Below are 23,895 nucleotides of genomic sequence, written 5' to 3'. Positions count from 1 at the left end.
CTTTGAGAAATAGATTATAGGGTTACAAACCACAGGAACACAGGCCACCTGGATGTTGAACTGGATCAATGACGAGATTACTCCAACAGCAAACATCCAACACATTTTTCTTCCCTGACCACATATGTAGTTGTCCCAGCATGGTAAACTCACAGAATCACAGAATCACAGAATTTCTAGGTTGGAAGAGACCTCAGGATCATCGAGTCCAACCTCTAACCTAACACTATAACCATATCCCTAAGCTCCCATATCCCAGTGTGTTCCATATGAGCGATGGAATAATTTTTAGAGGGTTGCCCATGAGCACAGACCAACTTGAATCAATTAAAAATCACGTATAAAGGGTGCAAAGATAAACAGAAAAAACATTCCAAAGCTTCTAGAACCCACAGGTTTGTTTGTTTGTTTGTTCGTGGTTTTTTTTGTTTGTTTGTTTGTTTGTTTTGCTTTGCTTTGTTTTTAGGGAAAAAAAATATCTCTATGAATATCATTTTATTTCATCTAGGTACAAATTCTTTTGGACAATGGTATTCACATCTACAGGTGGTACAAGGCCCCCACATAAACCCTGGAGAAGACACCAGTCTGAGTGTGTCAGGCACAGCCCAGCAGTGGGAGGAGAGGGGAAGAAAGAGTTATTCTGTATTAGAGAAGGCCTGAAGAAATTTATTTTCTTGGTGTATAGAACAAAAGCATGGGGTCAAAACCTAAACTATTAGGGAACAAAACTTGTGTCTGCACAGGTGAACTTGAACTTTCAAATCGGTATCAGAAAAAGGAAGTTTTTCAGTATGTAAAGTGGACTACAGATGAAAGAACAATGGAAACTGGCTCTAACATCACTATATTTTTTCATCAGACACAAGAAAAAGGATGGAAAGAAAACCAAAGAGACCCTTTAATTTGCTGCATATGTTGCTGACAATGCTGGGGAGATAACTTTGTCCCCTTGAATGTGGGGAAAAAAAAGGATTTGACTGGAACTAAGAGGACTTTGAGAAAAATATTCATCCAGTTAAGAAAGGCACCATCTAATAGCCAGGCCAGATTTAATAACGGCAAAACAAACAAACAACCCCCCTGCAGCAATAAAAGCCAAATGTATTAAAAATGAAGTGCATTGAGATGTAGCTCTTCAAGATCAGCAAGCAATTGCTTGTTGTGAGCAATGGTCTTGTGCCTCCACGGGCGAAAACACAAAGGTAAAAGGAGAATGGCAAGCCTCTTTTAAGGCTCAGGACCTCAGGGGAATTGTAGCTGCTACAATTTCGGTGCACTTAAGACATCAGTCTGGCCATTTGCAAACTATTCTGAAAAGATACAGATAAAAAAAAAAAAAAAAAAAAAGATGGGAACTGTAGCTGCAAAAGTGAAACAGCAGACATAGAAAATGCTAGTGTGGAAAAACTCTAAGACCACTCATACAATTGTTCCAGCCCAGTGGTCTTATCTTTCAGCAAAAAGAAGCAGATAGTTCTTTGTGAGAAATCAGGATTCGCTTTTCAAACCAATAATTACATGTAAGAAATAATATTGCAGCTGGTGACACCACACTGATAAGCACTAGAGGGGAAGTATGGAAAAGCAGCTTTTCTGTGAAACAGAGAATGCTAAAAAGAAGTCATTTTCAAGGCTTCCTTCCTCTTAACACAGGTAAGTACTCTGGATATCATAGCAGGTTCAGTGTGCCTTCCCCTCACAGGCCTGAAGAATGGTTAACGTCTAGTGCAAGTAGCTACAAAGACAAGGAAAGCACAGCTTCCACAATTACACATTTCCTCAGCAATTTGCATTGACGCATGTTGATTTACACCTGCCATGTTGGGGGCAGCACAAGCAGCCTTCCTTGGCCAGTTCAATTTACCTAGGTGATATTCTAAAGTAGGGACTGGGAGATATTAAATTAAGGGAGAATGGGAAATAAATGGTGTGTACATTTATAAGTTAATATGGAAATAAATACCACACATGTAGCACAATAAAGACATACCTATGTCTTTCGAGTGACTTACACATATCTAAGCTTCTTTCTTGCAAATCAGATTCCTTCAAACTTATCACGGATCTAATCACAAAAGTGAAGAAACCTGCAGGTGCCCATGGGCACTCTGTGAGTTACACACATTCAAGACTGAGCTTAAAACCGATCAAGTTGAAAATACTGATTTGGAACCTGGTTTTCTTTCAGCAAGTGACAATCTTTTCCACAAGAACCAGTAATTAAAAAACAGCCATGCACAAGTCTGCCAAACATCTGCAAAACATTTTAATGAAAGCAAACTTTTAAAAAACATTGATCAAAAAATATAAGATTATTGGAAAGTTATAAGCAAACTCAAAGGGCTATTTGAAATGAAATTGTCTTCTTAGCTATAGCTAGAGCACTGCCTAGATCCTTCTGTGCTATGGGGGGTCAAGGGAATAATACCAGTAGCATAATTGTAAAGCATATTGGAAAGGCAGGTGCTGCTGTTCATTGTTATGCTAAAAAACTCCTCACAATCTTCTATAGCAATTGCAGCTGTCTTTCTTTTACCAATGTATAATAATTATCCATCTGATTAGCAAATGTAACCACCTGCAGTCAACTGGTTTACCAGTTGAGCTACTTCTAAGGATGAAATGCCTTTAAAATCAGACAAGTTAATGTTTTTCATTATATTGCTAGAACTAAAATGCACTTTAAAAGTTTCGTGTATATGTTGATGGAAAAAATATTTCAGATGGTGTGGAATTATTTTCACTCTGATAATAGTGCTCAGAAAATGATTCTCCAAAAAGTAAAAAAGTGTCCTAAAATGGCCTGAATGAGTCTTAAAATAAAGGTAGCTCAGTCTCTACTCTATGAAGGACAATTATTACAACCACATTTTCTTATTACTGAGTATATCCATCACAATACATTCAACCCAGGCACCTCAGAGAATGCATTTAAATGCATACAGACATTCTGTGTGGCCAGGTTCTGTCCCTGGCTCACTCTCTCTCTCTCCTGATGATCACAGTATTGCTTCTTATAAAAAAGCTGTTCTTCTCCTGTATTCCTCACCCACCTTACAGTGGCTGTAAAACTCTTTTCAGCCACATGCCTGGGGCCATTTGTCAGCTGAGTAAAGTATTATTAGTTTTTTCATTAAAATAAGTCATCATGGCAAAGGACAGGGAGGGTAGATTTTATCTCTGAGCTAGCAAGTTTTCATGGCAATTTTGATAGAATGACCTTGCTCTTCTATTGTCTCTTACCTGACAACTGAATACTTGGTAATATTGGCAAATTATGTCAGTGTCCTCTCATGAGAAACACCAGTATCACAAAAGTGTAAAGTTCCACTTTTGGACACAGACTTTCATCAAGGTTCATAGCATCTTTCTATGTGTATTAATTGGCTTGGAGGTAGTTTGTAGATCACATGATTTTCTGCCTGTTTCCTTGTCCTAACTTACCTTTCTGTATGTCCCATCAGAACAGATTCACATTTGAAATCTGCAGAGTTTTTTTACCCAACTTCATCTATAAGATGAAAGACATGTAGATGTGGTGCTTGTTTAGTGGTAGACATGGAAGAACTAGGTAAATGGTTGGACTTGATGATCTTAGAAGTCTTTTCCAACCTAAATGATTCTGTGATTGTAGTTTCCTTTTAAATCTGAACATGACTTTTTTTCTATGTGTACTCAGCTCCCCTTCATTTAAGAGGAGGCAGATAAACCAGGAACACCCCATGCTGGACACATCTGGCTTCCATACAGAAAGCAGCCTAACACGTTACTTAGTACACATATTTCCCTGACTGATCCCATTTGCTTATTTCAACTAAATATGACAAAAGGGTAAACATCTAAAACTACTGCATTTCCATTAATCCATTTCCATCTCAAAAATCACTGACGTGGGACAGACATGAGGACCCATTCAATCCCCAGGTGGAGAAGACTGACACAGCCACATCAGTAGACACCAGAGAATTCACATCCGTGTTCCAGCTGCAGGAAAAGCACTGTTCATAACTTGCACCATAATAGATGAGAAATAATCCCAGTTCAAGACATAAAGCCACGTGTAGCCAAGCTCATAATTTCTGAGATGGAAGTGATTTTTCTTTCTGTTAGTAAAGGACAACCCTTTGCTATAATTAGTAGCTTCTTTTATTTATTTTTATATGTGTATATATAAAAATATATATATTTGGAAATGCAGATGGCCTCACAAATGGGGCTGGCAAGTTTCATTTTTTACCATGTTTCACATTGTGATAAAATACATCAATTTATTGTCAACAGAAACCTTCAAAGAATTCCTCCAGTCCAGTGTGTGCAGGGCACACCTGTAACTGAGATGTTAGAAGAGATCTCCTCTTAGTGTAAGCAGTGCTTTTGGAAAGTGAAGGGGCTTCATTGTAACAACCCAAAACCTAAGACATAATAACACCAATTTCTTTTACCTTGACATAACCACTTAAGAACTTGCTATCCTATGCAAAACCATACATGAAACTATCAAAGCAAGCACGGACTATACTTTCAAAGTAATAAGAATAATACTGTGATTAGAAGCAGGTAAAACTCATTTATTTTCTCAAGGAGAGAGGGACAGGAGTAAAAGAAAAAGCAGGTGTGGGAAAGTGCCTTGTGTTGCAAGAGGGCACCTGGAGCAGGTAAGACCCATACAGGTCTTGAGTGTACGTTGACACTTCTCCGGAGCAGAGGAATTATTCTGATGTAAATGTCATCTGATTTTCATCCCACTTATAAGCATTTAAGGAAACTTTATGAGATTCACATGATATTAATCTGCTTTTCTCCTCCTTCAGATGGGTGGAAGAACTCCAAGCAGCAGGGGAGGTCTCTCAGAAGAAAACTCAAAAAAGCTTTTTGATGTAAACAGAAGGTTCCTGGCTGTATGTGAATATAAAGAAAACAAGACCCCCTGGGGACTCCCTCCCAGATTCACACTGCCAGCTGTGTCAGATCAGACACTGCTGGTACTGTGCCCATCACTGGATAAAATCCCTTCTTAGCTCATGATCTGACAAGGAAGAGTAAGCACCTGGTACTATGGCAGAAGACTTGTGCCCCTTTCTTACATCAAGATGCTTTGCTGTTTTCTTGTGCATTGAGTTCTAGATCATATCCCATTCCTATAAAAACTCCATCCTACAAGGCAGATTAGGAGGCACCCCGCAGACTGCAGTGCATTTGAAAGAAAAGCACAGAGACTTACTTAGTGAAATAAAGCTTTTGAGAATTTATTTTATTTACTGTTTATATTCAAGTTCTGCCACAATAGGCACAATTTCTGGGTGCAGAAATAAGCGCTGTAGCATGTCTTACTACACAGGGTTTGTCTCACTGGCTTTGGCTTAATTTCTTCAATTTTTAAATGGTGGTATACTGTGCGCTGTTTTCATTTTGTATTGGCAATAAAGTCTCTACAGGCTTAAGGTGAGTTCGTTTTCTTCTGCTTGACTTTGTAATGTTTCTAAGGCACCTGAATTTCATCATGTTGCACCTCTTTCTGCACTAAACTTGACATTGTGAAATAGACTCCGTGTCCTTATGAAACGTCTGAGACAGGAAAATTTCTTTGAGGTGAATGTAGAACTACTGTCATTACAGATGACAGTATGTCTCATGGAAGCTGAGTTTAAGGTGCACTCAGTAATCATTGTCAGACCAAAATACAACAGTAGTTAGAAATGGCTTTACACAAGAAGGGGCCTTATACAAACTCTTTTGCTTTATTAAAAGGTGTGAGAAACCTTTTTTAAGCTGTTTGCTAACTTCAGAGGTGTACATTTCTGATTCTCCACCTAGAAATTTTTAGAATCTGATTTTTCAATGACTTTGAGCATCAGGAATCCCATTAACTTCATCTGCACTTCTCTGTGCTAGAAAGCCCTGAATGTGGCATCAGCGCACACAGTGAGAATCTAAAATTATGCGAATGCTATGCAAAGAAGCTCTCTACCTCCCCAACCCAACCAGAAATCCCAGTGCTAGCTTTCAGCATTTAACTATATTAAACACACCAACAAAGCCCTCATCCTACATTTGCTATTTCCAGCAGTCCAGTGGTGACAGAGGTGTGGAACAGCAGGCAGAGGCTGTGCTTCCAAGCAGGTGCCTCCCCTCCTCATAGGAACCTCTTGATATTCTTTACCGTTGTGTGCTCTTTCTTTAACAAGACTTTTTTAACAATAGAAGAAGACCTTTGAAGTTTAATGGATGATATTTATCTTAATATAATACTGTGTATATTAATTTCAGCAATGTTAGATAAATTTGATGCAAGGTTATTTCATCGATGAACATTTGCCATCCAGAATGTAATTATAAATGTACGGAAATGTACATTTATGCCATTAACATTAGCTTGTCCCTGTACCATGGACAAATACATACATAGTCATCCCATAACAACTCACAGCAAAATACGATTTTTTTTTTCTGGATTTTTTATGGTTTAAGTTCTGTGGAATTCTGTTCCTGTCATGATCATTGACCCAAGTTGTTCCAGTAAACCCCATACTTGTTTAAATAACTATCACAACATCATACTTAAAATCCAGTAAGAGATGAAATTTGCAAAGACATTTTTGAACAGGGAATTTGGATTTTTTTTTTCAGTTGATAATTTTGGGGTGTTCTTTAAAGGAAAATGAAGAGTAGGTGAGTAGACACTAAGCATCTAATTTTCTTGGTACCTTTTCCAAGCTTTTCTCTCTTTGAACCAACATATTGCTCTTTTCCTGCTTTCTCTTCTCAACCTAAGACCTTTCACACCTCCCCTGGGAGGCAGGCAGGATAGTGTGTGAGCACCTCTGCACCCACGTGAGCCCCCAGCATCAGCCTGAGTGGAAGTAGAGGTATATTAAAGAGCAATTTGACAACTGCTCACCCGTTTGCTCTGAAACACCTTCTGAAGACATCCTTAAATACTTTTATAGAACTGTTATTTGAAATGTATCTCCTCTTTGCACTCAGCCCTCATTGAGAATAAGTTGACATGTCATTCGGAGGTTTGCATCAACCATTTTTGGCTGATTGGTTTCAAATCCTCTAATCAGCTTACTGTCCAAATAATTGAGCCGTGTGTTGGAGAAGGCCCTTTGAGGCACAAGCGAAGACTTCATTGCTGCAGGCGCTGCAGGGAAATGTGAGCTGGCATTTCCAGGGCCACGGTCTGCCTGCCCAAAACCCCTACTCTCTGCTGCATATATAGCTAATGGAATCAGACTGACTCTATTTTTCTAAAAAATACTGATTTAACATACTTGTAGGTTTGAAGCTAAGCTTTAGTTATGCATTTTTCTTCTGCTTTATCTAAAATTGTAACACTGAATTCCTCTCATTGGCCACTGTACAAAACAACAGAAGACACACTGTGATCCTCAGAGAGGGTGCCTAGCTCAAAGCGATATAAAAAGCAAGGAAGAATATATATTAGTGTGGGCTAGTGTGGCATAATACAGGTGCAGAGAGAGGGTTTGTACTTGCACAGGCAGCCCACAGTGGGATTTAAAATAAGGGTGGCATGCTGTGGGGCGACTTCATCCCATGCTGTCCTTGCTTGAAGAGAACAAATCAATATCCATAAGGGCAACATGGCTGCCACCTTCAGGGCTCCCTTTCTGGGCATACAGCCTGGTGCAGAGCCTCTGCAGGAGGGCCAAATGCCAGTTTGCACCAGCAAACAGGCACCAACAAAGTTTGCCCGCTCCCCGAGCTTCTACCTCCCCTTGCTGCACTGTCCAGGACAGCTGCCCCCTCCTTCCTCTCCCAGCCTTCCCTTCCCTCCAACAGCTAAAGGAGAAATGGCTTAGGAGCTCTGCTTTCTTCTGTCACAAACTACCATGCCCTGTTTTTTATATCTTCCCTTTATTATCTTCCTTTTATTATCTTCCCTATTTCCTAGTTCTCTGTAATTACGTACTGGGACATCAAACGGTGAAGCAGGGACTGCTTTTGAAGGCTTTTATAATTAGCTTTTCTATTGTGTCCTCTAATACCTCCTCTGGCTTTAGACTTACTTTTTTCTGTTCACCACCTCCTGAACATATGGTGGTAAATATGCAGCATGCTGTGAGCTTCACCTGGAGTCTACTTACAATATATCTGCAATGTAAATAACAGACTTCATGTCAGTCAATTAATCACACACCAGTGGTTGGCAGAGGGCAGGCAGATTGCAGGAAGAGAAATTGGTAAGTGGTGTCTTGATCAGCATTGGACTTGAAAGTATTAAACATTACCTAAGCCAGAGTGCTTCTGTGGTATCACTGCTTTTGCCTAAAAACACTCCTTACAATTGCATTAGACCCTGAGTTTGCTTGATACTGTAAAGACTTATCTAAAGGCCAAGGACCACTTTGACAAAATTTCACCCACTGGAGTCACAATCCCATTTGTATCCAAATGTAAATTTCATACAAAAACTAAATTAAGTGTAAAGTGATCCCAGGATGATATGCAAATTTAAATATTGCCACTCAGGTGTTTCTTTGTTTGTATGTGTGTGAAACTAATGCAAATAAATTACTTTACATACGTGTTTTATTATTTTTATTGTGACAATGCATATGAGCAAGACAAACTACTTTGTTTACTTGATTCACTTTATTTAACTCAAGGGATTCATATGCATATCATCAATTATAGTCACAAATTGTTTTGTGTGTTAAAAAAAAAAAAAAAAAAAAAGCACTCTCTTCTTCAACAGAACTTTTCTAATTTGAAGATCTCAAAGGATTTTCTGTGCTACATTAAAATTCTTATAATTCCCACAAAGGACAAGTGAAAATATAGAAATAAATCATTTAATTTTTAAATGCACTGTTGCAAAGCACAGCACACCACTAGATCAGCCTTTGGCTTAAAAGCCATTGACTTCTGATGGTTTCTACCTAATGACTTCCATCAAGCTTTCAGGTATTTGCTGTCTTTACAACCTGGAACTCTACTTTAGATTTGATTGAAATTAACCAATACATTCAAAAGGGAGGAGAACAGGCAGTGTAGTTGGAATGCCTTCGAAAAGAGCTCGTTCACCTAAATTTGCTTCAGGGGAAAATACATTTATTTTCAAGCATAAGCATGCAGAAAATGCAACCACACCACAGAAATGTGAAGAACATTTATTTAGCATATCAATCTTACTACAATGTCCTACTCTGCCAATGGGAACAGCTGTAAAGCGGCAGAAGCAATAAGCACATACATAGACATTTTAATATTATGGACATTATAATGCAGTGGACCTAATCACACAAATAGAGGGAAGTTTAGGTTCCAAATTATAGCAGCTCTTGAAGATGTGTGCAAGCTAGCAAGGTTAATTTCTTTAATAGATTTTAGAGGATGTAACTTTGAAGAATTTCGATGGGTAGAACAAAAAGCATAAACAGCCCCGGGAGAGGCCAAGGAGCACCACCCAGCTTTTGGGGGAAGCTGGGAGGCAATTTCAGAGCATCTTAGCTCAGGTCAGACCCAGCCTCCTCTCCAAGAGCCACTGTCAGCCCAAGCAGCAAGCAGCACCAGTGGAAGCACCAGCGGTGGACACACTACTGATGGCCAACCAAGCTTAGGAACAGCCGGCACCCAAGTTGTCCTGAGAAAACATTGGGCAGAAAACTCAGCACACCAAATCCCTGGGCATCCATATCTTCTTGATTTTCCCTCCTAACTGTAGGCATATAACTATTAACACACCACAGTTTTGAAGCCTGAATGGTATGGTGCACCACTGGCATGGCTGCAGGCTGGAGCACAGTAAGACCATGTCCAGGCCATGTGGGGAACAGGGTTGAGGGTTAGTTAAGACCAGCTCCTTCTGGGACAGACCAGCCATTTCAAACACTTCAGTCCAGCATCCCTCACTGGATTCAATTAAAGGGCTTTTTTTCCTCCATCCAGGGCTTGTCCAGGGAGCGAGACTTGAGTGGGAAACAAAGACAAGCCCTGAGGCAGAATATCTGATAATATTTCTAAGTTAATTTATAATCATAATGATTTTGCTCTTAAAAGATCAAGGAAGTAAGATGGTGTTGTGATTAAGGTGCAGAATATCTAATGTGAGAGGTGCATAAAAAGAAATCAAGGAGTGCTATCCATCAGGAAGATAACTGGAAAAAGATCAAGTTTTCCCCCATCCTCACTATAAATCTTTCACTGAGGAGAACGAATGGGATATAAAGAACAAGAATTTAAAAAAAAAAAAAAAAAGAAAAAAAAAGAAAAAGGAGACGTGTTAAACACTACCTAACAAGCTTCATGACATGAGCACAAAAGTCTTAAATTCAATGTCATAAATTCAATACCATCAAAAGATTCAGCTACTACGTCCTTAGAGACGGCACTGTGTAAGTCAAGCACAATATTAAAAGACACTAAAATCTTTAATATATGTTAAATATTTTAAATTCATAGATCCAATTCACAGAAATATCACAGAAGCATCATCAGCCGTTTTTCCTTTCTGTCACATTTTTTAATAGATGTGCCACATTTTCTACAATTAGAAGATGGCCCAAATAGTTTATAGAAAATGGATAATCCACAAAACTGCCCTTGTGGACATGACTGTATATAATCATTATGCCTGCTCCAACAAACACACCCAAATATAATAAAATTAATACCTGTATATGTTTAAATTACCACTTTGAAAGAGATTAGATTTCAAGCACCTCATCTATCCCCAGAGGCAGCATGCATTGATTACTCCTTACAGGTATTTTCATGGGGAAAATACCTTGTTCAGAAGTACTGAATAATGTGATATTGCTGTATATAAAACCTTTCCTTTTGGTTTTATATTTAGGGCACATAAGCATTTAGTTTCTGTTTAAATGGTCTAATCTTCTTAACGTTATAATCAAGCCTCTAATATGTAATATTGTAAGTTTATATTTAGAAGGAATAACCATCATGTTAGTGGTGATGGACATATCTCTCCATTCATCTAACTGAATTACCCTAGATAAATCCCTTTTCCCAATTCATTTTTTGCAGGAACACCAAGCAGCTTTATTTTATTTAAAAGCAAATCGTACAGTTGCAAGATATTTATAGTTAGTATGTAAAAATCCTGCTGTAATTTTGAGAAATGCTTTTCTTCCTCCATGTCTTGTAGATTTTTGGATGACACAGGATTTTGCAGGCTACAAATTCAACAAAAGGTATTCGCATCCTGAACAAGTCACAGAAACTTAAATTATGTCTGTATCCTTCAACAGCATTGTGTTCTTGGAAAGTAAAAATGAGCTTCACTTCCTTTAAGGAAGTTTATATTTAGGCATATCACAGGGATCCTTTTTCTGTAAGTGGAATTGGGAGTTCTCCCAGCGATTCCTAATTTCCCCACATGATATTAACAGTTAAGTGACACTTAAAAGGCTCCCTCACCAATACAAAAACTAAGCCAGAACTAAGCCACAGGAATGGACTCTTCCTGGGAGATACTGAAGGGGGATTTTCCAGATACCAGGCAGTTGGGCTGTGTTTTGGCATGTGACAGGAATTATGGTAGGCCTTGCCATCACAGAGTCAATCAGCATAATAAATAGTTAATAAGTACCCAGGATCCCGAAATATATATTAAAATCTCTGCCACCCCACTCACATATATTTCCTTGTTTGCCTCTTCTTCCTATTCTGAAGAGAACATTAAATCATTAGTCACCCAACACGCATAACTATTTATCCCAGCAGCGATCAGATTGCCTGCAACAGAAAGACTGAAGAAGCAACAAAGCATCCAGATATGTAACAAAGGGTATCATGGAATATGCTCTTAAATGCGTAACTAAAAGAAAGGTCAAGCAGCTTATTATCCTGCTGTTATACTTTCATCACATGTAAAAGTTTCCATATTGTTCTGGAGGAACACAGGAATGTGTTCCTCAATGTGGTTTTATCATTCATTCTTACTTTGCCCTGGCTGTAAATACCTATAGAAGGTACCAGCAAGTTACACCCAAAAGTAAAAAGGCCATCACATTCTGGTCTAGCTAATTACAAAGGCACTGATCTCTTTTTATACTAAAGTACAGTGCTCTTGACATTAGGGAAAAAAAAAAAAAAAGACACAAAAAAAGATGATTCCCCTCTGATTTACATTCATTACAAGTACTTTGCGTGATGAACACCATAAACACATGTTAAATTCAGCAGAACAGATGAGAACCAAAGTGGTGTACAGCTGGAACTTAATCCAGATCTTTTGACCAGGTTTCTTACTGATACATCCATCTAGCAGTCTGGGGGGAGGGTCAATAGCTGGAAGTTGTCAATCCAGCTATGTTCTGTGAGCAATGAGCTCAGCTTTTTCCAAAAGAGACAGAAGAGGAGAAGAATCAAACCTCACTAAAATCTGCATGTTGTGCATCTTTAAACCAGGGCCCAGTCCCTTTTCACTCAATCTGTAGATACCATACCTATGTTAGTGAAGTCCTCTTTATCCAGACAGACAGGATATGAGCTAAACCACCCCAGCACAAAAGGAACTTGTATTTGATATGAGATTTGTGTTAGAAATATTTCCTTCTGGAGCTATGTCCGATCTTATTCTCTGCAATGTCTCTGAAATATGTCAACACCCTTTCCCTAATCCAGGCTTTCTTCTAATTCCACTACCTTGCCTAGGCTTCTTGGGGCAAACTCAATAAATTGTTGTTTTTATGCCTTGCTTAACAGAGTTAGCTGAAAACTTTAAATGTTATTTTATATATATATTATATATTATTTATTATATTATATAAACATTATATTATTTTTCAGCATTGAAGGGGCCAAACTAACTTGCCTGGAATGGGGTAAAACCAGAGCTGCTATTCTAAAAGCCATGCATTTTCCCCAGAAAATCAGGAGTGTCCCTGTTTCATTTGCCATGGACAACTGCAGGGAAGGAAAAATTTCCATACAGGTTGCGGAGGTTGGGGGTGATACAGGTGGTGAAATAGAATCAGAGACTAGATGAGCACCAGTGAAAACACGATGTTGTGCTGCACCATGTGCACTGAGCTTGTGTGTTTCCTTCAGGACCCTGCCTACTCCCTCAGGCTGGCTCATCCCTTCTCCATCCACCTCTTGGCACCAGAAACCAGGGGTCAGCCTCACCGTGAGGCAGCACTGCCCCGGCAGAGATAGAAACTACAATCCACGAGTTCATTTAGAGGAATAGATTCATAAATTTTGCCAACATGTCAGACATAATGTCTGATTTTTATTTGTCAGGGATTTGACCAGTCTAAAGGTGTGATGTACTGTGCTTAATAGTTACTATATGAGTGCTGTGTATTATGAAAAATCAACATGCTCTAGAGAAACTGTCTGTCTGTCTGCCTGTCTATCTATCTGTCTGTCTATCTTCCCTATTTCTGACTGCTTGCAGCTAGAGAATACTTGGTAAGTGCAACAAGTGCAAGCTTTGCAAATCTGGAATGAAAGGCTAATAGATGTGGCACAAGTCACTAATGAGTACCCAGCAGTGTTTCTTAGCAGTCAGTGATGTCCATTCAGGAGAAATATTGTACTGCAATTAATTTTTCAATGTGTGTTTTGTTGGTGGTGTTTTTTTTTTGTTTGTTTTGTTTTTCCCCAGAAGGAAATTGCTGCACATACCAGGAGAATTTGTTCTCTTAATATCACCAACTGGGAAAGGGGGTCCTGGGGGGACTTGTACATTGGGTTTTTAGATAAAGACCCAAAAGAACAGTAACCAGTGTATAGCACAGCAGCATCTTTGCTCAAAGACAGTTTAGAGGTGTTTTTGTTTTGTTTTGTTTTGTTTTAAAAAAAAAAAAAAAAAAAGAAACGATTTGTACTAAGAAAACAGCCAGATGCCATAGCACTGGCTTTCTCTCAGTGATGAATGGTGTGAAAGCTCCCTAACATCTGCTACCACTTGATGAAACAAAACTTCCTTCTCTTTGAGTAGAAAGGTCCACAGAGGCTTATAGGAGTAATCTGGGCTGCCAGAGGCTTGGGAGAGACCTGGCCAAGCCCCCATCTTTTCATCTCCTCTGGCTGAGGCAAACTCCACAACCATCACAGCCCCATTATAATTCTGTAATTTTCACTCCATGTTGACAACATGCTGAAGGAAAAGCACAGCGATGAAGAACATTGGGGATGATTTCTCTTAATGAGATAAACCTGCATCTCTCAATGCCAATTCTAAGTCTGCTCTGAACAGTTTGCTTCTATTTGAGGCGAGCAGCTCTGTAAATATTATTCTGGGGGGTGGAGGGAGAAATATATAGATATATAAAAATAAAACAAGGATAATTTTAGAGAAATGAAGACCTATTTATCTAGTTAAATAGCTGCCAATTCTATAAATGCACTATAACAGGTTTTCAAGTTTGGAAGCAGAAATGTCCTCTAAATGTAGACATCCAGAAGGAGAAAAGTGATAGATCTCCTCTAAGGCTTTTTTACTGAAAGACTGAATTGGGGGAAAAAAATCTGCTGAGGAAAAAAACTGAACAATGACTAGATGTAAAGGAAAATGTGGTCAATGTATACATCAGAAGGCACATAGCAACCGCAGGTATCATTATAGAAAACACGAGTTTGTTACCTTGGTAATGGCAGTATTGCTACCAGCTGCACTTCAGTGCCTTAAAGAGCAAATTATTATTCTGTAATTTATTTTGGGAACAAATGCGAGGGGAGTCGTGAGGGTTACTTATTTGAATCAGGTCTGTTCAGTGGCCGGAAATTAAATGGTCAACTTGTCAGAAGTAGAATTGTTTGATTTTTGGTTCAGTGACCAAAATGAAAAGAAAAAGAAAGAAAAAGAGATCAGCTTGGGTTAACATAAAAGAAGAAGTACTGAGGGGCTTAACACAAAAAAATAAATTAAAATATCAGTTAGGTCAATATGAAAATCTTCAATGAACCCAAAAAAATGGGATAAAGAATTTTGTTCAAGCAGAAAAGTCTCATTTCATTTTCTGATTATGTGGTTAACTTTTTTTTTCTTTTCTTTTTCATAGTTTTTCATTAAAGATACTTTTCCAAAACAGAATTCAAAACTTGTATTGAAAATGTCAACAAAGTATTTCAAATGCTTCACTTTCCCTCCATGTTCCAGTACAACATACACCAAATTTTACACTGTTACACAATCAGTTTTCATCCTCCTCAAAATGAAATTTTAAATGAATTTATTACTCCTTACAAACACAGCAATTCTAGATGAACCAGTTATAAAGTTCTGTGTCTCACACAAGAATACTATCAGCTTGAAAACCCATCTGACGGGATATCAGTTATCAACAAGTCAACTTGTAATAATTGGAAAGTATAAAAATATTTGCCAGAGGTTTTTGATCTTTGTGCCATCCAGAGCGATGTTAAGGCTACAGTCTTTTGGGGCCAGAGTCAGAGCAATTGGTCTACAAAAATGTTTATCTTTGGAGTTTAACCAGAAGTCCCTTATTTCAAACATACTAGGAAGAGTTTTTTACAGCACTTGATAGCAGGGAAACTTTAATTTTAAGACCTGGCACCCCACAAACGAGCCTGCTTGCTGCAGTACACGGCTGGGCAGCTCTTTGTCAGACCCAGATCTTTGTCTGGGTCAGTGGTGCTGTTTGGTTTCTTTCTGCAGTTTGTGGTATTGATAATCATTTCACCCCATGTCCAGATGAATGTGTCTAATTCTGGAAGGAGGCTTGTTTCCTCTACCAGCATATTTCCCCTGTGAGACAGGAACACTGGAAGGTTGTTCTGGCCTGGAAACCACAGTTTTTCTAGCCAGAAAGATAAATTTTATCTATATTTCTTGTTCTTTCCTATCTATTGTATTGTCCTGGAGAGCAGTGGGAAAAGTGGAACCAAGTGGCAGTGACCTCGCCGAGCCCAGTGACGTGATGAATGACTTCTCACATCCCGGGGCCTGACACAGGGAGAGGTCGCAGAGGGTTGTGCTGCTGTTTTTGGATGTTAAAAGGTCAATCACCTGCTCATCACTTGCATTTATCATGCAGAGAGAGCTCTCAGGGGCAGGACCCATACGGCAAACCTGTGAACTAGTCCTCTTCAAGAGCATGGCCAACATACACAGGAAAAATGGCTTTCAACATGAGCCAGCTAATCATGTCCTTGCTAACTCACTTATAAATATGCTACCAGAAGTTTTTGAAACTTATAATGCAGGGTAAAGCCTGCACCTGAAGAGAGATGGATTTGTTGCCTGCTGTCACGCCAGGCTCTCACAGGCAACAGACTTGGGCTGGAAAGCTCCATTGATTTCACCCCCTGAGGAGACACTTGTGAAGCTCTCACAACCAATATTAATATCAAAGTGTCTAGACAGAAGCTGGGAACAGCCTGCTTTGTTCCCAGGTCCCCACCAGGATGAAGAAATATGGCAATAGGGACTTTACAAAGACCTCAGGAAAACAGCTACTGCTTTGCAATAAAAGTCACTGGAAGCAGATGAGTTTCTCATCTGCTCCTCTACAGCTTCTGCAGACCCTTCACGTCCAGCTCTTCCAGACACCTCCTACTTTCCAGGCTCCAGTGTTAGTGCAGAGAGCATTGCCTACAGCATCTGGTGAAGGAACACTACCAGGCCAGTCACGGACATCTTGATTCCCTGGGAAGATGAAGGATCCCAAAGGGGAGGAGGGAGAGGAGCCAAGGGTCCCAGTGTCTCCATGGAGGTTGCTACCTGCACATAAATCCCACATACCAGGCTCCCAAAATGGAATGTCCCCTGTGGATGGGACCTGAGCACGGTGGAGGGAGACCTGGGAGAAGTTCACTTCAGCATGCCTCTGAGGGATTTCTACCTCTGTAATGCCATTACCTCGACACAGCCCACACCACGCTGACCTTGTGGTCCACCCTAAGGATGTAATTTTCCAGGTCTGACCCCAGGGAAGGGTGAACAGAAAAGGCAGCGGGCTTTGCAAGAAGGAATCACCTAAGAACTTGGGAAGGTCTTTTCCACAAGCAATCTATTCTTGGACTTTGGTCAATGGTAAAAGTTGCATTGTAAGAGCGTGCACTATGTTTATACCGGTGGCCAGTCACAACTGGGAAAAAAAAAAAAAAAAGCATGAATGACACAAATATTCCAGACACACATTTGCACTCTATGCACCTTTTATGCCTGATGAAAAGTCAGGAAATGTTAACACAAAGAAAGGAAGCATGTTAAAAAGACTGAAACTTTCATCAGAGACTATTGAAATTCTCACACCAAGGACTGGTCGGAAAGGTTCCTTGTTCTCAGAGGTAAGACAGTGCCACTTCCTTCCCTCTTCACGCAGCAAACACTCATGGCAAATCTAAACCACAGCTGTAGGGCATGAGACACACACAGCTAATAGAGCTTGCATCTGAATACATCTCAGTCGTATCGTCAGGTCTGTCATCAGGTGGAAAATCATACCTTGATCAGTCAATGTGCAAATACTGCGTTATTGCGCTTATTAAAGGGCAAGAGTATTTCAAAAGCAGTGGTCTTTAAAAACTCAGATCAACAGAACAATGAGGAAAATTAGAAGTGTTGACAGCCTACAGTCTCACCTGTGTTCTACCCAAGGAAGCAACACAATTTTAGTGGAATAGTCAATGCAAAAACATTAGGGAGTTGCACTGCATGCCGGCGTGACACAGCAGTCTACTTCCAAGATGTTTACTGGTCAACCTAGGTCTGAAGTAGAAGGCTTATATCTATCTATCTATATATGCACACAGGAGCACAATATCTTGATACATATCTGTATATAAAATTACAACTTTTAGTTATTTATAAGAAAAGTAACTTAAAAAAAAATCTACCTAAAAGCTGTTACCATGGACAGGTTTCAACAATTCCATTGATACGTGTTTAAAAATATGTTCTTTAAACTCAAAAATAAGAAAACACATGCAATTCCCTCACTGAGGGAGCACTTTTGCATCCTTTCACCACTGTGGGAGTCCTTTTGTCCAGGGGGATGTGCTGTGGGGACAGCCCAGTGAGGAAGAGCAATTTCTAACGCACAGACATGCCGAGCACACCCAGCCCCATGCAGACCAGTAAGTCCAACCATATCATTTCTGTCCTACAGTCAGATGCCACCTGCCAAATGTGGGTCAGGCTGGCACGCTGTGCTGACCATGATTTCTGTTATTTGGGGCAATCAACGCTCCTTTGCAGGGGGGAGCAACCCCCTGATGGGGGGAGAAAGGATTTAAGCAGAGATTACATCTCTCTTGCAAATTTGCAAGAAAGAGCTCATGGAAGCCTTTGTGGACTTCCTACCTCCTTTTATAAATCCCATGTCTGACCGTATCTATGGCTGAGCCATCTGCTGGCTGCTTATTTGGCCCAGGAATGAGAATGATGACAGCTGAACTCATTACATTTTAACTTCTTCCCTAGCGAAACATCATGACCCTGTCTATCTTTTTCTTTCAAGGTTCTGGTCAAGAGATCTTCAAAGCAGAACTTTTTAAAATTTGTAAACATACATCACATGAACTCTGGGACCAAACAAGAGCTTCAGAAGTAGAGATAATCTGTTAGCCAAGGTAAAGATATAAGAAAATTCACTCAAAACCACACTAAGTAAGGCTCAGATCCGATACACTCAAACCGCAGACCACGTAAAGAACAAACCAAAATATTTAGAAATCTGTTGTGTTTTTGTGAACTTTGTTTTATGCACAAAAATCCCAACCACAACGTAGCATAGCCAGGACAAGCTCTGTGGGCACTGGTGGATGAGGACTTTGTGTAAATGCTGGCCCCAGAAGAAAATGTCAATGTGCTATGAAACATTTATGTTGCTGCAGGATGCTGCTAAAGACCTGACAGGAAAGAAGAGTCATGAAGATCAAGGGTATCCCCCACTCTTAATAAATCTCTTGCCATTGTTACTTATTGCCATCATCATGTTTTTAATTTAAAAGTCCTTTAAGAGTTACAGAATAAATCCCAGGAGCTAATTGGACTCCCATGAGCAAAACTTTCTACATGTTCCTGCAATTTAAAACAAAAAAAATATACCTGTCTCCATTCTTCCAAATACCTGAGCAGAGTATAAGTAGATGAGAAAAATGCTTTTGAGAGAATATCCTGCAAAAGATTCAAAAAGCTGTCATAGTTCTCAGAATGATGCTGGAAAACATGGATAAAAACCTGCTCTTCTCATACCCATGCACCATCATTAACATCACATTCTCTGCACTTTTAACTTCTGCTCTCTCACAAAAACCTCTCTACACTTTGGCATAACTGACAGAGAAGATGCCATCACCAAGTCTCAGCAACTCTCTTATAACCCTGTTTCTCCATACCTCAAGCAGTATCACTTCTTACTCCCCAGTCATTTTTTCTCTTACCCCCTCCTTCATCTCAGATTCCAACACAGGTTTTTTATTTTTTATTAATCTGAACAATCAGAATCAACAATAAAAATATCCAACAGATCAGCCTGGTACCAAAAATGTAAGTAACCCTTATGAAAACAGGTACTAAGTCACAATCTCTGTTTAAATACAGTGGCTAAGTAACAAAGGTGGACTTGGACAGACTTTGAACAACTTTTTTATCAGTGCTGAAAGAGTGCATAACTACCACTTAAAATAGTTGAAAACATTTTTTTACAACCTATCAAAGCAATGGTTCCAGACAATATACAGTATATCTAAGAATAGTAACAGTCATTGATGGAAACTGATAACATTTGGGGACTGAAGGTTAATCAGTTCTGGGAAAAAAAAAAAAAAAAGGAACAATGGAGAGTGAAATAGAAACTCAAGTCTCATTAAAGGAAACTATTTTAAGGGTAGAATTATGAGTTTTAACAGCAATCATGGGAAGCCAGTTCAAAGTTGTTCCTAAAAGTTCTAAATATGAAACCTTGGGAAAAGGGCACTGTTTGGAGTGACAACAAAGCCTTTTTTTTTTTTTTTTTTTTTTTTTTTTGAGGGATAAGAAAAAATAATGTGTAAAGGATCCCCTCCCCCTCTCCCTTTTTTTTTTTTTTTTTAATACTACAAATCTGAGCATTCATTTTTTAAGTTTCTGGGATTAAGGATAGTGAAGATTCAATGTTCAGTCATGCTTTATTTTCTTTATGCAATTCCAATGTACTTATCTGCCTGCAAATCATAGGACACACTCCCAGCACTGTTGGCAAACTGACATGAATGATCAAAATTGACCACATATTGGAAATAAACCCAAAAGAACTTGTATAAAAATTTTCAATTTGTACTTTTTTTTAAAAAAAAATCTTGAAGAAATTGTATTCTGCTTTGTAGATTACCGTGGAAAACCCAGGGGGGAAAGAAAACAGGAGCACTGCTATTTAACAGCAAATCTCCGAGCAAGCCTTGATACAGCCCAGCTCTTAAGCACACTTGGCTTGAAGGAAGCTGAGCAGGTGCCTATGTTAAACAAGTGCACACTTTGTCAGTTTGGATTTGAGCAAGTGCATAAGTGCTTTGCTAGCTCAAGGACTTAATTAAATTTAATATAAGCTAATTCAAGGAATAAAAGTCTGCCAAAGGTAATAAAACTGTTTACCAATTTATCAAATCAGCCCTGTATACAAAAGAGCGTATTTATGTGTGGCGTAGTTCTGTTCCTATTCAATCAGTCAATGCATTTTTAAATATTTACTGATTGCAGGAATAGGGCCAAATTGGGAGCCTTTTTAAGGGCTGGGGATGAAGCACTGAACACCAAAGTATCCAATTTACCTATGCAAAGTAGGGAATATCATTGCCTTAATTTTAATTGTGAAGTTCAGAGGCATGGAGAAATAAAGTGCTGGATCCAGTGTGTCAGATAAATCACTTGCAGAAGCCCTGGTGCTTGCCTGATGCCCCATCCTCCCCAGCAGAGCCCTTTCCTCTCCCAGGGCACAGGCAGCACAAGGGACAGTTGGGCAGATGGATGTGAGCCAGTGTCACAGCTCTGCTGGCTGCACGGTGGCTTCACTCCCACCCTGAGGACCCAAAGGAGCGTGTAAACAAATTAGCAGAAAGTTGTTAGCTGCCTTTTCTTTTTTTTTTTTTTTTTTTTTTTTCGGGTGGGTGGGTGGTTTTTTGGTTTGTTTGTTTGTCACTATTTCTCCTCTTCCAGCCCTTGACATATGGCTTCACCCGATTCACTCATCTTTGAATTTGATGCTCCTGGGTGCTGCTGTCCCCTGCCACTGGGACTGCAGAGCAGAGGCAGTGTGCAAACCAGAGCCTCCCTGGACCTTGCAAAGAGTCAGAGCACTGTGTCTCAATGTCCTCTCTGCACAGGTGAATTGGCATTTGCACATTTACAAATCCGGCTTTGCCCTGTGCTTCTGTACTGCATTCAAAACTCCACCTCTCTGTTTGCACAAGACCACCTTTAAAGTTTGATTTTTAGATGATAAATGCTGCCATGCGCACTGGCACTTGCCATTATCATTAAACTGAACTACATAAAAGCCCAGATTGCTTCAAATTATTTCTTCAGGTCGTAAACTTCTTTTCCTCGTGCTGTATTTAACACTGAGAATTTTTTAATTTTGAAATACTCAAACGAGATATTTCAAAATATCTAACTAAGGGCGCTTGGCTGAAGGATATGTCTATTGCGCCGAGCACAGCAAGCAAGGGGTGCTTCTTGCCTTGCTTTGGCACACTTAGGTGTTTAATCGATGCACAGAATAGGAAAAAAAATATATATAGCATTGCAAGCTATGAGCAGGGAGTGAGGCTGGCTCACGTCGGGGCATAGCTTCAACTTGTAGGCACAAGTTAGCTGCCAAGTTCAGCCTCTGCACTTTCTTCTGGGCACGCACGACCCGGCATCATCATCATCATCTTCATCAACACCATCACCACCACAACCATCAGCAGCAGCAGTAGCAGCAGCTCCCGCACTGCTCGGGACACCCCGCCACAGCCGGGAGCGGCTGAAAAAGGAGCCGAGGAGGTGGCTCCGATGCAAACCAGCGGGGGAAAACCCTCCCCTGCCCACCTGCAGGAGCCGGCGCTCCTCGGGGCCGTCTCACCACCAAACCCCGCTCCCCGCCACCGCCGCCCGCAGTCCCAGCGGGAGCCTCCCCGCAGCGGCACCGCGCCCCCCCCCCACGCCCCCCGGGTCCCCCAGGGTGCTCCTCGCTTGCAAACCGCTGCAAAAAGCGTTATTCAGGAGCCTGAGCCGCGCTGCAAAACCTCCAGAGTCTGGCATTGTCAAGAGGGAAATTCTAGCCTCTTTTTTTTTTTTTTTTTCTTCCCACCCCCCACCCCAGTAGAATTAAGGCTCAGCAGGTTGAATGCAATTGAAGCGGTCCGAGGGCGTGTTACGGGCTGGAAGATGCGGGGCGCCAAAGAAAAAACCGAGCATGATGTAATTGATGTATGCGGGGAGGTAAAAAGGGCACCAGTACTTTAAAAGCCAAAGTTTCGCATGGGTTTAGGAAGAAGTGCGTTGTTAAAGGCTGTGCAGAGGGAAAAACTTCAGGTCTTGTGCAAATGAACGTTTGGTGGTGGTGCTCAGTGCGCAACAAAAAGAAACCCGTCGGAGCGGCCACGTAACTCTGAAGTCCTGCGATTTACTTAGGACTTCAGTTCTGGGCTGGAATATGTCACAGTTCGGGAGTTTTAATCCAGCTTTAACCAGGGGCTAGCACACGGCATCTTTTTCCGAGCGAGGCGCCTGAAATACAGACCTACATTTCTTTTTCCTGACTTCTGAATGCTCACCGCGAGTTCGCGCTCATTGTGCAGCGCCGCAAACCCTAAAGCAGGCGCAGGGGGGGAAGAAGAAGCAGGACTGCACCTCGGAGCACTCTCCCCTGAACCAAACCCCTTTGCCACAAAGTTTTCCGCACGGGGAGCTGGCGAGAAAGCTGCGAGCGGCGCAGCCCCCTGCTCGCCCACGCGAGGCTGCCCGGGGGGAGCATCCTTGCGCCTCCAGCCCCGCACACCCCACGGACCCTCCTCTCCCGCTTGCAAAAAGCCAGCTGGATATTTTTTTTTGTTGTTGTTATCCTCCCCCTAAACTCGTGTCCGCAGCCGGGACGCCCCCCCTCCCACCCCTACCCCACAGTGGGGGGCTTCCCCACCACCTACCGTGGTACTCGTGGCCGGGCACGTAGGCGGCGGGGTTGCCGGCGATGTGGAGGGCGATGAGCACCTCGCCCTGCTCGCCGTCCCCCTCCAGCTCGCCGTGGTGGGTGCAGAGGAAGAAGAAGGGCGAGAAGCGGGCCCGGGGGGGGGCGGCAGCCCGGCCGGCCGCCAGCAGGGTGCCCAGGGCGGCCAGCAGCAGGCAGGGCCAGCCCCCGGGGACCCCCCGCCGCCGCTCCATGCTGCTGCCGCCGGCGCCGCTCGGGCATCCAGGGCGCGGCGGGGCCACCGCGCTGCTCCGCGCCGCTCCGCGGGGACGGCACGGGACGGACGGCACGGGACGGCACGGGAGAAGGTGGCACGGGACGGGACGGGACGGGGTGGGATGGACGGGGTGGCCCCGCGGCTGTCCGCGGCCAAGGGCGGCCCCTCCGCGCCCGCCGAAGGCTGCGCTGGCCCCGCTGTCCCCGCCTGCCGCTGCCGGGGTGCGGGGCACGGAGCTGGGAGCGAGAGGGCTGGGAATAATTTATTTCCCCCGGTGGCGGGGTGGGAGGGAGGGGAAGGTCCCTCCTCCTCCTCCACCTCCTCCTTCTCCTCCTCCTCCTCTTTTTTTTTTTTTTTTTTTTTTTTTTCCTCCTCCGCCTCCCGCTCCTCGCTCGGGTGCGGGGCTGCGGGATGCGAGCAGGGCTCTGCCGCCCGCCCTTTGTCTGCTCCGGGTCCCTGCCCCTGGGTCCCCGCCCCGGTCCCTGCCCCTGCTCCCCTCCCCAGCACCTGAGTCCCTGCCCCTGCTCCCGTGTCCCTGTCCCGCTGCCCCAGCCCTTGTCTCTC

At 41.7% G+C, this 23,895-nt stretch overlaps 1 protein-coding gene across 3 annotated transcripts in view; it reads right to left on the bottom strand.

Moving 5' to 3' along the window:
• RELN (reelin) overlaps positions 1 to 23,560 on the bottom strand; it is a 285,956-nt gene extending 262,396 nt beyond the window's left edge. Inside the window, exon 1 of one of the 3 annotated variants that reach the window (XM_068669848.1) lies at positions 23,074 to 23,560. In XM_068669848.1, coding sequence (XP_068525949.1) covers positions 23,074 to 23,308 — 235 coding nt within the window. In that variant the 5' untranslated portion in view covers positions 23,309 to 23,560. The remainder of the gene's footprint in view (positions 1 to 23,073) is intronic. The other 2 variants (XM_068669849.1, XM_068669846.1) reach the window with 2 other exon arrangements.
• Between the last annotated feature and the right edge of the window lie 335 nt (positions 23,561 to 23,895).

Source organism: Anas acuta, chromosome 1 (assembly GCF_963932015.1).
Source record: "Anas acuta chromosome 1, bAnaAcu1.1, whole genome shotgun sequence".
In the NCBI taxonomy this organism is placed as follows: Eukaryota; Metazoa; Chordata; class Aves; order Anseriformes; family Anatidae; genus Anas; species Anas acuta.
Note: the sequence above shows the minus strand (reverse complement) of the source record. Positions and strands in the feature narration are given on the sequence as shown.